Source organism: Fundulus heteroclitus, chromosome 5, assembly GCF_011125445.2.
Source record: "Fundulus heteroclitus isolate FHET01 chromosome 5, MU-UCD_Fhet_4.1, whole genome shotgun sequence".
NCBI lineage: Eukaryota > Metazoa > Chordata > Actinopteri > Cyprinodontiformes > Fundulidae > Fundulus > Fundulus heteroclitus.
In genome coordinates, this window is record NC_046365.1 from 28,518,055 (window position 1) to 28,534,952 (window position 16,898).

The window sequence follows — 16,898 nt, forward strand, 5'->3', positions numbered from 1 at the left end:
GGAGTGCTTTTTTATTTCCTATATTCAAATGGGTCATTAATTGTCTTCTTTGCATCACAGCTAAAAAAAAAAATAACAGTGTCAGATCGTTTTTGTTTTGTTTAGTAATACTATGGATGTTTATAATGTTAGTCTTTCTGGTGTCATTGGCAGTCTTTACCTGCATCAAGGTTGTGCAGATTTTGTCACACAAGGTCACATTCAAGTACCCTTCCACAATATCCCTGACAAAAGCATGCCAAAACTTGATCTGAAAGCTGTTTTTTGTTTTCTAACATTTTACTTGTTAGTCTATTATCCATAAACTGACCATGTTGCTCTGAGCCTGTTGAGGTAAAGACAGAGCAGAGCAAAAATGATCAAAGCTCTTGATTTAAGTCTGACTCTCACCAGTGGTCATGGGATATGGATTGTGACCAAAACTGTGCGATCCCAGATACAAGTGGCCAAAATGATCTTCCTTCAGTTGGTGGCCCGGCTCAGCTAAGATAGGGTGAGGAGCCTTTTTATCTGCGGGGAGCTCAAAGTACAGCCCTTGCTTCTTCACATCAAAAGAAGTCAGTTGAGGTGGTTTGGGCATCTAATCAGGATGGCGCTGAGTGCCTCCCTTTGGAGGGTTTCTGGCGATGTTCCACTGGGAGGAAAAACCAGGGAAAACCCAGAACTTGCCAGAGGAAATGCATGCCCTGTCTGGCCTGGGAATGCCTCGGGATTCTTGAGAATGAGATGGAGGATATCACTAAAGAGAGGGATGTCTGGATGGATATCTGGGAGAATGGATGGATGGATGAATGGCCATGACAATACAGTGATGTATATTGGTGATATACTAACATGAAAGATGATATAATTGATTATTTTTCAGAACTAGTTTTGGTGTCCTTTTGTTATGAATTATGGGGGAGAAGGAAAAGTTAGTCATGTGTCTCAGAAAGTAATCTATAAGTCTTCTATATGATGAGAGACTGACAAAGAACTCCTGTTTAATCCACAAAAATAAACGTAAGACCAGCTTTCTGGCCACCACTCAGTGAGCAATGGTCTCAGTCTGACCACACTTAGAAGCATTTTCTGGCTCCACCACGGCCAGTAAGGATGTTCCACGAAAAAAAAAAAAAAAAAAAGAAACATTAAAAAACAACGCAAGCATTTGACTAATACTTTTTGAGATAAGGTATTTTAGGTTCTAAATAATTAACTGAAAGCATTTTTGTAATGTTAGATACATGGTTTTATTGTACAAAATTTCTGGTCATTGGTCACTCACCTGTACTAGAAGGAATTTTGTCTTATGTATTATTTTTTAATATGTGATTTATGATGCTGTGTGTTGTAGAAAAATGTTTTTTGTAAAAAAAAATGACTTCAATGCATCAGAAAATGATGTTGTTCAAATAATAGTAATAAAAAATGAAATGGCAAAAATCCATTAGTAGTATTTTTCATAAAGAGCTGTTTTAAAGAACCAACTCCAGTTCTTTTTTTAATGTATTCAGAAAAAGCATGAATGCAGGCCTTCAAAATGCTTGAAAAAGAGGACAAATAACCAAATGTAAGTTTTATGTTGTCTGCAGCAAGGCTGATTACACTTCAGTGAGATTTTAGAGTAATAATAATGATGTGTCATTTCATGTTGCCACTATTTGAGTGAAATAAGTAATTTTTTTTTTCATAAAATTGGTTTTGGGACTTTATCTCGGCTTTTTAAAAAAATCAGATACATTTTACCTCTGCAGGCATCATTTTAATTTTACTAGTCCTCCACTAATACATAGTTCACTGTTGGGGTAAAAAATCTGGTCAGCGGCCATAATGGAGCTTCTAGACGCAAATGATAATAAGCAATTTTAAATAAATAATTTAATTTCTAATTTCTAATTTAATTTCTAATTATCACAAATGTTTTGCAGGCATGCAATATCTAATTGATCTTGTGTGTTTACTTGGGATCAAAAAGGGTGGAAGTTTGCAAGGCAGTGTCATATCTATAAATCACTAATTTTAGGCTTCTAATATTCAAAAATATCATACAACAAGCCCAAAATTATTTACACTCTTGAGTTTGGAATAAATTTAATTTTACTAACACAATTGTTTTGACTGGAAGAAATATGAATGTTAATAAGTGCCCAACTGAGAGTGCTAACTTGTATCTGATAGAGAATCTGTGGAGAAAGCTAAAAATTAGGGTGAAGGAGAGGAGGACTTCCAACCTTGAAGACTTAGAGCCCATCACATAGCAAAATATCAAAATATCAATATAAACATGAAAACAGCTGGTCAGCAGTAAGGAGATGCTTTTAAGTGCTGTAATGCCACTACATATTTTTTTCCAATGATTATTGAGAAGGATATAAATAACTTTCAAACGTTTTTTTTTTTTTTTTTTTTTTTTCAAAATGGACTCTCCTTTCACATTGCATGAATATCTAAGATGTTTGTTCCATTTCCTGTCAGAAAATAAAATTATCCCAATTTTGTTGTTGAACATTTTGGGAAGAATCTAAAACCTCTACTACACATGCATGTCATACTTTGTAGACAGAGTTTTATTTCCTTAAAATGAAATCATCAAGGTCAACCAAATATTCAGTGCTCTGCTCAAGAACACTGATGTATATTCAGGGTGAAGCGAGGAGCTAGACCACTGAGCTTCCATTTGGGAACCAATTGTATTTTCCATTTCTCTGAGCCAGACTCTCTGAGTCGACTGCTATGAGTCATCATACACACCAAGCACCTTTTCATATCCAGCTCAAGTATCTCTGTAAACATATTGACAGCCAATGAAAATGTCCAATTTCACTATAACATAGTCACAATTGAAATAATGTAATTTGACTAATTGCAAAATGTCTACTAGTGGCTGTACTCTGGTGTATTGTTGTTTTCAGTTCTGTTCAGTGTTAATCATAATACTTAACATATCATTAGAGTCAATTGGACCAAATGGTGTTTCACATAAGAATGCAAATCTGACATAATATAAAACCTTCTGAAGAAATAATAAATTAGTTTAGGTTTGGTGTTAAATTTGTCTGATGATATTTGATCAATATATACAGTTGTAACCAATGTTTCATGTTTCCGGTCCGATAGGATAAACAAAGTTGTTTCAGTTTGCTTAATGCCTGACAATGAAAAATCTTTTTTTTTCCTGGTTTATGTTTGGGTACACTTTCTAAATTCTTGCGGGTGGTCCATAAGTACAAACTACTGTAAACAAGTATAAACAGCATGGGAATGTCCAATCATAATTCTTTTCCCTAAGGATACAGAATCTGTGTCCCAGTGATGAAGATATTTCTGTGTGAAACGTGCGTATCATCCCCTGAACAAAGCAAAAGACCTTGTGAGAATGTTTGCTCAAGCTGATAAGTGTTTTTATCCACAATGAGTCATGTGCTGACATTGGCTGAAAGGTCACTTAGAGAGGAAGAAGCCATTAATCTAAAACAACAAAAAAGCCAGATTACAAGTTGCAAGTGCGGTCAGGATCTTAGGTCTGGGAGACATATCCCATGTTATGATAAAACTATAATGATATGGTTTGGCTTTACCGAACATGTTTACATTTGGAGGAAAAAAGGAGGAGGCCAGGCTGAGACTATCATCTTAACTGTGAAGATTGGCAGCATTATGTTCCAGGGCTGTCCTGCTAGACAGAACCGGTGGAGGGACTGGTTAACAGAAGAGAAATGGGATCATGTGGTATAAACATTTTGTGTAAATATGTATGTAACACATTAAGAAATCAACCAGAAAATCAAGGCTGTGGCACAAATGGGTTTTTCAAATGCGCAACAACCATTGGCATACCATTAAAGTAGTTTCAAAGAGTCTAAAGGACAACAAAATTAATGTTTTTGAGTGGCCGTCAGACAGCTCTGGTTACAGTTCCAGTGGAAAAGGTGAACGCAAGCAACCTGACTCGGTTACACCAGTTCTGTGAGGGGGAATGGGCCAGCAAACTGTTGTGATGAGCGTGTAGATGGATAGCTGAAACATTTTACCCCCTAGTGATGTTGAGGCATAGTAAATGCCTGTTTTAGATAATCATCATTAATTATTGAAGTTTTATTTTAAATCAGCCTGCACACGTCCCACCCTTTGTCTGCATTTGAGACATTTTGTCCACATTGCTTTCTTTTGACAGATATAAATAAAATGTTCATCACTCTGTTACTACTTAATCTGTTCTGAAAATTATTAATGCTTCAGGGTTTAAACATAACTTCTCATAAGTCAGGATTTGGAATTTGAAAAAAAAACAAAAAAAAAACAGAATGTTGCTTTAACCAAGATAAAGCAAAATACCACAGAGACAGCAGAGAAAACAGATGGTGAGGGAGATTCTACACAAGAAAATGATTAAAAGATAAATATAAACTAAAGATCTTTAATAACTCACTGAAGTAGATATATTCACGCTCTCACTTGTTGCAGCTGTATAATTTTTATTCCCTTCCTTCAAACTTTATGTGAAGATTCCATCATTAAAGCTAAAAGTCAGCCACGCAAGCCAACTCGACACGTTTCAGTCAAGCTTAGGGGCTAAAAATTAGCCATTGTCCAAATACTTTCATACGTAAAAATACTTGAAAACGAAAGAATGCTTGAGTGCTGGGTCTTTTGTGCACTGAGAGAGTACAAAACCTAAGCTGCTCTTGTCTTATTAATAGCTTTGGGAATAAAAAACCTTAAATTTATGCAACACAAAAGCCTTTTTTTCACACAAAAAAATCTGAGAAAAAGCTCAAAGCCAGGAGACTTTCATGACATTAGGGAGAAAAACTTTCCCATAACCTGACTTCCTGAATGTCAGTAATTCTCTTGGACCAGTCACAGATTCTGGCCATTTATCATTTAGCAAATGTTAATTAACTCCAGGGTGTTCTTTTGATAAGGTAAGGGAGGATCCTAAGGTGTGTGTATGTGTGATGACACATACCTGAGGAAGAGCCTGGACCACTGTGTCAAGCAGGGCCCTCATGCCGGTTGCCATTTTCAGTAATTTCAGCACTGGGAAGAGATTGCAGAGGATAAGACAACTTCGGCCACAGGACAAACTACCCAATTATAATAGAATTTTCAAGACACTTTGGAAAAGAGTGAAAAGCGGTGCAGCAGAAGTATTGAAAGAAATAAGGTGGAACAGAACACTAGAGACAAAACCACACCTCAGATAGAGCTGAGTAATCAAGACACATTAGAGATAGACAGTGAACAAGAAAGAGCAGCAGAAAGGATCAATAGGGGTGAAAATGTTTCTGGATTGCACACTGGACACCCTCTGCTGTTCCCAGGGGTCCAATTTCTGAATAGATAAGGATGCCACCATGGTCAGCAGCAGAGAGAAAATCACATGTGTATTAAGCATCAGCAACTGCACAGAAAGTATAACTTCCTGGGATGCATACTCCTCTAAACATAGGCAATAGTAAGAATGTGTATATACGTGTAGAATCTGTGTTTTTCTGCAAAAGTATCTCTATAAAGCCTTAATAAAAATGGAGACTGCTTTATGATTCTGATTTGAACTTAGGGACATATATTTTTATTCGTTTAAAAATGCAACAAATCTCTTTTTGCAAGCATGGTAGCCATAGACTTAGAACCTGGCCAGCCAGATTGATAATGTGTATCACTCTTAGTTCTGCGCATTATCAATCTAGGACTACTCCCATCAAATCCGTTTGGAGAAAGCGACACCTAGTGCCCGCCTACCAAAGGATAGTTTTAGCCAATCTCGGTATCATATTAAAATGAAGCTGTAGACATCATGAGAAGCCACAGGAAGGTAAGCTAGTGAAGGCACTTCATGCTGTTCTTCTATCAAAGATAAACTTGTGGATTCTAACAGAACAGATGTGATAGCAGGAGTTACGCGTGCATCCTCCTGCGTTGCCATGTTTATGTAGGTTCAGCTGTGGGCTCAGATGCTCTTGCTTTCCTCACAACTGGTCCTGCCTTAAACCACAATACCACAATGTGATTGGCCCAAACCATTTTTGGTTCGGACGCCAACGATTAAAGCCGAAGCGGTAGAAGAGATTTGTGAATGCGCAAATACCGACACTATTCATTTTGCAAGCAGGTTAATAGGCTTAAACATTACATAACTTAAAATACATTTTTACAATTGAGTTTATCCTACCTCTTAGCACCAAAGAACATAAATAATGAATATAGGCTAATACTTTATGATATGGAAAACAAACAATTGATTTAGTAGCTACCATAAAGCATGGATATTAATGGCAGGATATGTCATGGTTTAGTTTTGATTTGGCTTTTGTTGCCATTGGTTTTCGGTTTTTCCACCTTGTTTTAGTTTTAGTTAGGGTTTGACTTTATTTATTGTTTTTAGTTTCTCCTTCCCCTCACTTCAGCCTTCCCTTCCACTGCAGTTAGTCACACCTGCCAGCCACTAATTAGCCAGACTCATTTCACCTGCCAGCCTCACTACTTAAGCCTCACTCTGCTGTCACTGCTTTGCCGGTCCGTCGTCGTTCTACACCCTCTCCATGCCAGTCCTCGTTTTTTGCTTTGGAAGATTTGATTTGATTTGCTTTCTCATTTAAGGTCAGTCCTGCCAGTCTCTCTGAAAGACTTTGTTTATTCTGCTAGTTCCTGGTGAAGCTCTGCCTTTTGTCCTGGTGTCTCCTGAGAACTTCTAACCTGACTAGCCACTCTGAGAAAGCTCTGCCCAGTGCCAAGCCTCCCTGCTTCGTTTGGACTCTCTCTCTCCAGGCTGTCAGCTCCTGCCTTCATCTGCACCCCTGTACCTGTGTATTCCTGGATTACTGGTTACATCACCCACCATCCCATCAAACCTGTCAATAAAACTCCTCAACTTTAGTCCTGTGTGTGTGGTTCTGGGTTCATCAAAAACAAATCCTGACAGTATAACTCTCAGTTAGACTGTACTAGGCATTTATTAATTACTTATTTGAAGTTGCCCAATGCTAAAAGCAACAGGAACATTATCTGAATTAATTTCTTTAAGGTGAAGATACAGGAGCTGGCTGCTCAAAGGTGTAAATGAGAGTTGGATTTAAAACAGGATTTATATATATATATACACACACGCACAGAGGCCTACTTGACACATGACTGCAGTCAGTTTTTGTAGTAAAAACAAAATAACAGTGAAGCTGTTTTTATGCTTTCTTTTCACATCTGTCTCAGTTTCCCCCGGCTCTGAAAATTGTTCTTTTGAAAACACTATAAAATCAATAGGTTATGTGACACCAAAATAGTTTTTGTGTCATAATGTATCAATGAAATACACTTTTCAGGTGTTATGGGGGGAGGAACACATAGCTCTTTCTGATTTATTATGTTACAACCTTTGTGTGTTACAGTTAATATACAGTAAGTAGTTGTGTATTTTGAGAATATATTATTTTTATATTATTATTAAGTTTGTTTCTTACAGATTTTAGTTCCATTGTATTTATCAAGAGCTTTTTAATTACAAATTAAGGATTTTCAATGTCACTAAAAGGAAGTTTGTTACTGGTTACAGTAATATAAAATGTAACCATTTGCATAGATGATTTAAAACTGTGTCCAAGCTGTGTGCATATCAATGAGTTTCAATTGATGACAGGGAAGACACTGCAGAGGTCTAATCACATTTATGTTTCCATCTCAATTCTGGTAGGTTTTAGAGGAACTGGTTGTTCCTCCACTTTCTTGGTTTGTATTCTGATTATCAAATAAAATATGCCAATCTATTTAAGACTTCAAAGTAAGCAACAGAAATCCTAAAATCAATCCAGAAAGGGGGAGCAAGGCATTGAAGGGATTCCAAACCTAAAGTTATGCTTTTCCTCTCAGACTGGTGGAGCCTGTGTGGAAGGATTGCTATAAATGATTTCAATATTAGGTCTGTAAATGATGACTTCAATATTAGTCTTCAGTCACTGGCAGAGTCGGCTAGGCTTGGCAGAGCTTAAATGTCAGGGCTCTGTATTTGTTTGGCTGTGAAGTCGACAGCCGGAAAATACTGGAGCTGTTGTCAGCTGTGCTTCGCTTACATAAGACAAAACTGTTCGAGATGATTGTGCTGTTTGATGTGTCTAGTGATAAAATCACTCAAGACTACTAGTTCTTTTAGACTAATTCTTTGTTAGTTTTGAAGTTTCTGATGCAACTGGACATCGGTTTCTAAATAAAGGTTCCGGTAAATATTTTACATTGTTGAGTATTACAAATTACAAATAAATTTCCTGCTACAGAAGTTGGAATTAAATTAAAAACAATAAGAATAAAAAAAGAGTAGATTGAATGAATAATAAATTTAGTATAATCATTCTCTGAGTCTTACATTTTTTGTGTTGTTTGATGTAGTCAGGAAATTCAGACAACATGAGGGAAGAACTGGTAAATTTTAAAATTATTGTCAGAAGTAAAAGAAGATTTTCCAGAGTTCATACCGTGCAACAATTATTAGCATAAAAAAAGACTGAAAGTCACTTGTAGTCCTGGCACGGTCAAATGCCCCTCTTGCTTCGAAATTACTACTAAACGCTGCAAGATAATTACAATATTACCCATGGGTTGACTCAGAAGTCCCCGACAAACATAGTGGAGGGCAAAGGGTGAATGTAAAAGACTGAGGATTAAGTAAGATTGATGTAATTAGTCTTTATCCCCTTTGGTGGGAAGTTAAAGCACATTGATGGGGCCCAAAGGGGCAGCTTTAATTTCCTCTAAATATGATGAAGTGAAGTGCCAAATGGGAGGCATTTTGAACAGCTAATCCACTGGCATTATTTGGAAGCAATAAACCTACTATTAATGATACAGCAACTCGAGATGTGAAATGTGTGTTGTATTTGCGCCTTTGCATTGTATAGACTCTTAATAAAAAGATATAAAAAAAATGTCTAAATGTTCAGGCATACCTCGTGCTATCCGGAGCACCCTCATGATCCTGATGATGGTAGGGTTGATGGGAAGGGAGGCGTTGATTTCAATCTCTTCAAGGGTGATGCCCATTACAGACAGTAGCACTATAGCCAAGTCCAGCTGATTCCACCTACATAGGCACACACACAGACACACGACACATCTCTAATACCTGATTTTTACCCAACTTGGCAAATGTTAAATTAGACCTTAATCATAGAAAGGAACAGAGATTTCCCTAATTAAGGGAATAGCAAAGAAACTTGGGATTTCAGAAACTAATGCCTGAATTATGCTAATTTTAACAATGAATATTAATGTTCTGCATGAACTTTGTGCATAATTTGCATGACTCTCCAACCTGGCAGAGGAATTGCTATCATCTAGCCATCATTTGACTGGCAAGACTGACACTGTCATTAATATTAATAATACTGGAATGAAATTTTCAATAACTAATGAAAAGTATTGTCTCAAAAATATTTGGCTACAAATGTATTTAGTCGTATTTGCGTTTACATAAAATGAGTAACTAGCCAAAACATTTAATATGATCCTGGCAACTTTCAAAAGAAATGCTGCAAGTTAAATCCAAACTCATAAGTGCTCTACATAATGGTCGCTAAATTCTGAGTTGGGTTTGTAGTGGACCAGGGTGCAGTATTAAAAAAAAAATTAAAACATTTAAGCCACGGTATTTGCAACAAAAAGATAAAATGGAAAATTGCACTAGATTTTTCATATTGGTATACAAAGCTGGATTGCAAATATGAAATGCATTCAGGGACAAATATCTTTGGTCTGGGACATGTGTTCTAAAAATAGTGGTTGGGCATAATGACCATTTTTTACATTTGGAGGAAGAAGGGAGAAGCTTGCAAGCCTGAGAATATTATTCCAACTGTGAATGTTGGCAGCATCATGTTTTAGGGTTGTTCTGTTGCTGGAAGGACTGGTTGAGGTACTATCGGACAGGAAAAAAAAAAAAAAATAGGAACTGGACCTAGAATTGTCATTAGTACTGAAAATAACATGTGCAAGTCAGGAACCCACCAACCAGTCTATGATCATATAAGTGTTGTTTTCAGACAATGCCATTTGTGTGATCAGAAAATCGGGGCTTGGCTTTTTGGTATTCTTTTGGTATTGAATGAGGGGTGATAGACGTTGTTGATTTAGGTAAATAATTATATTACTATTTACAGAATTCGTATTTAAGCTATTCCAATGACCCTAAAAAAGATGCACAAACACTACCAACTACTTTGTACAAAGGTATAGTAATACCTGAGCCAGTTTGTTCTTAATTTTAGCTCTTGGGTGTTTCAATGAATCATAAATAATTTCCTATTGTCTAAACCTTGAAGAATCATTGAGTTCCTATTATTCAGGTTATTCTCATGTTCACTTTGAAAGCAGGATGCTTTTTGCCAGGTATCACAAAAAATAAAAGCTAACACAAACAGCAGGGTGTTTTGCTTGGACTGTTGGTGGCTGATTGCTAAGTTTGGAGTGAGATTAATCTAGGCAGAGTGAGAGAGCGAGAAACAGGAAGACCCAGTCACTCCAAGGGAGTAAGAGTTAGCAACCCTATCAATACTTGCACTTTTAAGAATACAAACTGTCATTTACTCAAATTACCAACTTGTAAAATAAAGAAAACCAGTGACTATGTAAGATGGTAATATGGAATTTAAAGAGCTCAAAATTGTTGCTTACTCAGTAACGTTATAACCTTTATTAGAAGCTGGTGCAAGTTCAACCTGGGCGCTCGGAAGACAAACAAACTCGTATAATATTGCTTTGTTAGCTATTTTTTGTTGTTTAGCAAAGATGGAAGTATTTCTTCTTCTGTGTTTTTTTGTTTAAGGGAATTTGATAACTGCGCATGTCAGAGTGGTTATATTCTGAATAAAGTAAGGTGCATATAAACACACATTATGATTGGATTAATTGATTGTGTGCACATATAATTGGTACAATTTGATTATTTATACCAGATAAATCTCAACCCGATCGTGAAATTGTGTGCATGTAAACATAGCTAATTACACTTATACATTTTAAGCAAATGAGATGGGCAACTTTCGAAAGAAAGTGTAAAAGGAATACCAATTTTGCTTTTATTTCTATTTTATTAAAAAAATGGCCAACTGGAAAATATTTTACACTTTTCTGATTGATGAATAAATAAATTAAAGATTTATTAAGTGTTTTTCAGAGACAGAGTCCCAAAATCCAGTACAAGTAACAAAATCAAAAGTCTTTATGAACCTAAAAGGCTAAAATCATTATTCATGTTTGACTATACTTTAAAAGAAGGACGAGGCAGGAATAAGAACAGTGAATAAATTCAGTAAAACAATAAAAACAGGGTTAAAAACTAAAAAAAAACAGAAAGTTTCAGGTTGTACCAAAAAAACAAAGAATAGAAATGAGTTTTTAGAAAAGTTTTAAAAGTGGACAGTGAAAGGGTACATCTGATCTGAATTGGGAGGTTATTTCATAAAGTGGGAGCAGTAACACTTAAAGCTCTGCTATTTGACCTCAACATCTCCAGGAGGGAGCAGGTGGTTCTCATAATCCACAATCAAGTGGAGAATAAAAGGGAGCAGAAGTCAAGTGGAAGATGTCAGGGCATAAGCTCACCCAGAGTGCTAACCTGACTGAGGTCTGGTTTGCTCCTTGCTGCTCGTAACTGATCCATGTTTCTCCCTTTCAGAAACTACCTGTGCGGTTATTGGACCTTCACCCGGATTTTACTCTGTTACTGCCTCCTCGGAAGGATACAAACAGATCTCCCTGGCCATGTACTTCAAGAGCCCTCCCAGCACTCCTCCTTGCTCCCTGTTCACTGCCGAACCATTGCATGCCTGTCCACCCTCCAACAAGTTCCACTACCAGCTCACAAACCACTTCTGAGACTATCAGTCATAGCTCCCTGTGTATTGCCTCACTCTTGCCCTGAACCAAACTATTCATCCACTGCATAAGTCAGCCATTGGATCTGTTGCGTCATCCATCCATACATCCATTCATTTTCTAACATGTCTATCCATTGTGGGGTCGCGAGGGGTGCTGGTGCCCATCTCCTGCTGTCAAAAGGTGAAATGCAAGGGACCTTGAAATAAGCCCTGTGGAACCCCATAGGATAGAGGAGCAGAGGGAGACTCAAAATCTGTTAGATGGTTCTACGTATTTGTCAAAGAAGATCAGAACCAATTTAATGCAGTAACACAAATACCCACTTGGTGCTGTAAAAGATATATAAAAACACTGTGGTCCACTATATCAAATGTAGTGTTTACGTCAGGCAGAATAGGAACAACACATTCACTAGAAACCTGTGCTGTGTTGATATTTAGGACCACATTCAAAAACCTACAAGAAATTTCAGACTTTTTAAAAGGGCTTTAACTGAAGAAGAACAACTTTTTATATAAAAGGCAGCTTAAAAGGCCTAAAATTTGTTATCACAGTTTGGTTGAGGGCACGTTTCTTAAGTAGAGGCTGCATCACAGCATTCCTGACACTTGCAGGGACAATATCCAATGACAAACTGGTATTAATAATAGAAAGTATCACCTGCCCCATGCTGGGGAAACTCTCCTTAAAAAGAGCAAAGGGGACAGAGGCATCTTCTTTATTTAACTATTAGTGAGGTGCTTTGTTCAACATTGTAGACTTCTTTAAAACAGAACACCAATCTATAAAGTGCAGTAGTAGTACAGCTATGTTTACCTGTCCTTGAAGAATCGCCGGAAGCCAAATGCCACTAGTTTGAGAGAAGCCTCAATCACAAAGGTGGAGGTGAAGAAGTAGTTGCAATATTTCAGGGCAGTCTCAAGCGACTGAAAGCAGAAATGTTTTAAGAGAAAAAGACAGAAAGTGAAAACAACAACAATTTAAACTTTAACATATATTTTCTGTCATGACTTTTTTGTTAATTTCATTCAGTTATATGTTCTGCTGTTTATCTACTGAATGCTTTAATTCCAGAAAGAGAGACAAAGTAAGACAATATCATCTCAGCTGGTTATGGGGGATTGTTGTTCGATGATTACATTTTGACGGTGGGAGCAAATAATCAAAGCTGTTTTAATAGATGCAAGTTTAATTGAAAATGTAAATTGTAAATTGTATGCGACTCTAGAGAAGAAACACACAGCATTTTTACCAATCTGGAATTAATGAGGTATCCAAACAAACAATTAAAGCTTATTCGTGCGTAGATAAAGGAGAACCACATGTTAAAGAATCTTTGGTAATTTCATTCACATTCCAACATCAGTTAGATGTTACATTAAAATAAAGCATTAGTGCACTTAAAATCAGACAACTAAAAATAAAGATAGAGAAATGTTATATAGCAGCACAATGAGAACAGGATATGGTGTGAATAGTATGCAGGATAACGGGTAGTAATGGGAAGGCAACAGAAGAATCCAGCAGTAAACACATAGAACCACTGAGCTTTTGAATTCAGGCATAGTTGGAGAATGACAAATCAATCAAATAGAAAACATGGAGCAGCTGATAGAGCAAGACTACTTAACACAAATTAAGATAAACTAAGATGCACAGACTTCACACCAAATCACGATTTAAATAAATCCAATAACACAAAATAATAGAACATGAGAAATAGAGTTCTAGTGGGCATTGGGTAAAAGGAAAAGAACTTCAGAGCGCCAAACTAGAAAGGCTGAGGCTGTAGATGGTGGAACCCTAGAAGATGGCGACATAGGAACCTTGAAGAATAGCATTGGGGGCTTGGGATCTCTGGAGGCCAGAGGCTAAGGAGGTCTGGAGGCCGAGGGCTGGAGCTCAACCAGGGGAATTGGAGAAACCCTAAAGAACCTTGACAGGAAACCGGCCGAAATATTTGGAGAACCCACGGAAAACCTAGTTTCAAAGCCAAGCTCTGAAGACTGTTACATAGAACACTGGGGACCTTGGAGAAGCCCTGGAGAGTAACACTGCCGCAACAGGAACCCTCAGAGGAGCCACAGGGAGAAGAAGCATGCCCACCTGAACCCCCTCAGAAGAGAACTTGGAAACAGGAACATGAGGCGGGTCCACCTGGACACATTCGTTAGAGAACATGAAAACAGGAATATGAGGCGGTTCCCCCTCCTTGGAAAACTTGGGAACAAGAACACAAAGCGTCTTCAACTACTGGTGCTGGGACGAAGGAAATGTTGCTACTGCTGCTGCAGTTGCAGATGCAGCAGGTGTTTTAAAAGATACCTGGGCTTGAAAGTGCTGAGAAGCCCAAACTCTGGTGCTCAAAGGCATTGAGTGGGCTCTGATGTGCTGTGGTGGCCAGCAGCGGGCTCTGGTGCTTTGGAAGAGTCATCTGGACACGCCAGGACAAGAGTGGAGGTGTCAACCAGACCCTCTGGGAAAAGTAGTGAAGATGGGGAGATGGAGATGGATTGGAGCTGTGGGTGAGATGGTGGTGGCTTATTGAACAAGTTAGACAACGCTGCCTGGTGGTCCTATTCAGCTTCATCCAACAGCTCCACTGCACCAAGAGAAGGTAAATGAGGAGTTGCCTTCTATAGCATGTGCATGTATGTCACTTTCAGGTTTTGCCAGGCTGGGCCACCATGGCAACGTTCATTCTGGCATTCCATTATTAAAGCGCTCCTCTGCAAAACACTCTGCTGAGTTCAACTGGTTGGATTCTTCCGTCATGTTTTGGTTGTGGATGATCCAAATACAGAGACTCACAGAAGTGAAAACTTAGTTCTTTAACAATGAAATTATGGAGAACCTACAGATAGTTGCACAATAAGAGTAGAATATGGAACACAGGCAGAAAAGCAGACAGAATAGCAGGCAGAATGATGGGTAGTAATGGGCAGACAGGGAATAATCCAGGGGTGAACAAAGAGAACCAGTGGGCTCATAAACTCAGACAGGGCTGGAGTATGGCAAATTAACCAGATCAGCTAATTAAATGAAACGTAAAGCAGTTAAGGCAGAATGAAGGAAGGCTAATTGAGGGAGGAGACTAACACAGAGGAAGCTGAACTAAAATATGCAGATATTATCCAGAGGAAATTTCTGCACTGACAGATATATATCTAATACCAGAAAACAGCAGAACAGATAAATAATTTAAAAAGGAAACTAAACACAAACGCATAAACTAATATAAGAATACATTAAATGGCAAATATGAATGCAGGAAAACCCTAAAATCAGTAAGACTCTTTAGAAAACAAGAAAATGCAGAAAACTTTAAAAAACAGACACCAGGAGAACATTAAACTCATATAGACCCATACATTGTCCACTTATCTCAAAATCATTGGGTATGGAAGAGTAGAAAAAGTTTATATGAAGATCTGGGATAACTTAAAACAAGGATCAAAAGTAAAAAAAAAAACAAAAAAAAAAAAAGCTGTTCATTTTCAGCAGGTGTTTGCAACAGATCCAACAGTCAATCAACACCAGATAAGTCCTAACCAAGTCTGCAAAACCCAGCATTTCTCGATCCAAATCAATAAATGTGTTCACCTGTGGTTGGCTGTAGTGCTCCAGGGACATAGTGATGACATTAATGCAGATAATGAAGGTGATTACTAGGTCCAGGTAGTGGCTGGTGCACAGCGTATGGATGGCCAGGCGGGTGCGGCCATAAGAAGAATAGTATGGCAATTTCTGGGCCTCTGCATGACATGATTGAAAAGAAGGTCAGGTTAAGGGTAAAAAAGAACAAACAAAAGAGAGAGACGTGGCTCAGATACAAGATTTGAAATAAAAAGGAAAGGAAAGCAATGATATGATGTAACTGAGGTTGACTAGTAAAAACCTAAAGAAAATTTGAAAAGGATAATCTACTTTCTTCACAAGCAGATGTTATAGAAGATAAACAGGACTATAGCAAAAGTTGTGCAAGGTACAAACAAGTCTTATCAAACTGTTTATTTTAGGCAAATAATATAGAAAATGAGGAGCAGAGGAAATTATTCAAAGCAAGACAGACAAAACACTAAGAGCAAATATTAAGAGAATAAGTTTGATCAATTTGAGGGGGAGGTTAAGTGGTATTAAATCAGTTCAAATAATGACTCATTTCTATTAATGTTATAAGAAGACTTTATCACATGCCATCAAAATTATTTGCAAGTAGGAGTTACTCTTTCAAAGATTGAAGTCCAATATAACTGTACCTAATTATAGCTTGCATAACTTACTTGCTAAACTACATTTTGTTCTCAAACATCACGATTTTTGAGAAGATGCTAGTCCTCAACAATTCTTAAACTATTTTGCTTCTGATTTTAGCTTTTTCGGTCTACACTTTGTCAAATTAAAATTTTATTACATGAGTTAATTTCAATTATCTCAATCCTCTTGCCATTTCCCCCCCAATGAGATCTTGACATTTATTTGCCTTCCCTGGTTCATAAACTCACCAGTTCTTAAAATCTCACCTACTTCACAACCTCTGTCAATCCCAACTTTCTGACTTGTACCTCTGTCTTTTTGTTTGAGCTCTTACTTCTCCTCTTCTTTTCCATGCGACGCTGCCGTTTTTCCTCTCTACGCCTTGCCTCCTCCACTTCCTGGTGCTGCCGACATTTGTGAAAATTCTCCACCACAACGCCCACAAACATATTGAGCACAAAGAAGCTGACAATCAAGAGGAAAGAGATGAAGTAGAGCAGCATCCATGGATTGTTGTTGGTCATCGGCTAGGGAGAATAGAGGAAGGCAGAAGAAAGGAGAAACAAACATAATCATAAGTAAAATGACTGGGGACAAAGTTCTTGTCATGGAAGTAAGAAAGCAAAAACATGGATAGGCTGGAGGTAAAGATCAGACATATTTATCTAACCAAAGTGTAACTGAAAATAAAGTAATCTATACTAAAAACAAAAATGATATGAGGAAAAAACAACACTGAAATAAGAAAATTAGCCTCTCAGGTAATTACAAAAGGACAGGGTAACAATTACACCAGC

General features: G+C 37.5%; 1 protein-coding gene across 1 annotated transcript in view; it reads right to left on the minus strand.

Annotated features, from left to right (window-relative positions):
- The window catches only part of LOC105937061 (voltage-dependent T-type calcium channel subunit alpha-1I), a gene marked incomplete in the record, with an annotated part of 287,706 nt that overhangs the window by 36,304 nt on the left and 234,504 nt on the right, over nt 1-16,898 (minus strand). The window contains 5 exon segments of the mRNA XM_036137349.1: nt 4,952-5,022; nt 8,916-9,049; nt 12,661-12,770; nt 15,448-15,599; nt 16,436-16,628. Coding sequence (XP_035993242.1) covers nt 4,952-5,022; nt 8,916-9,049; nt 12,661-12,770; nt 15,448-15,599; nt 16,436-16,628 — 660 coding nt within the window.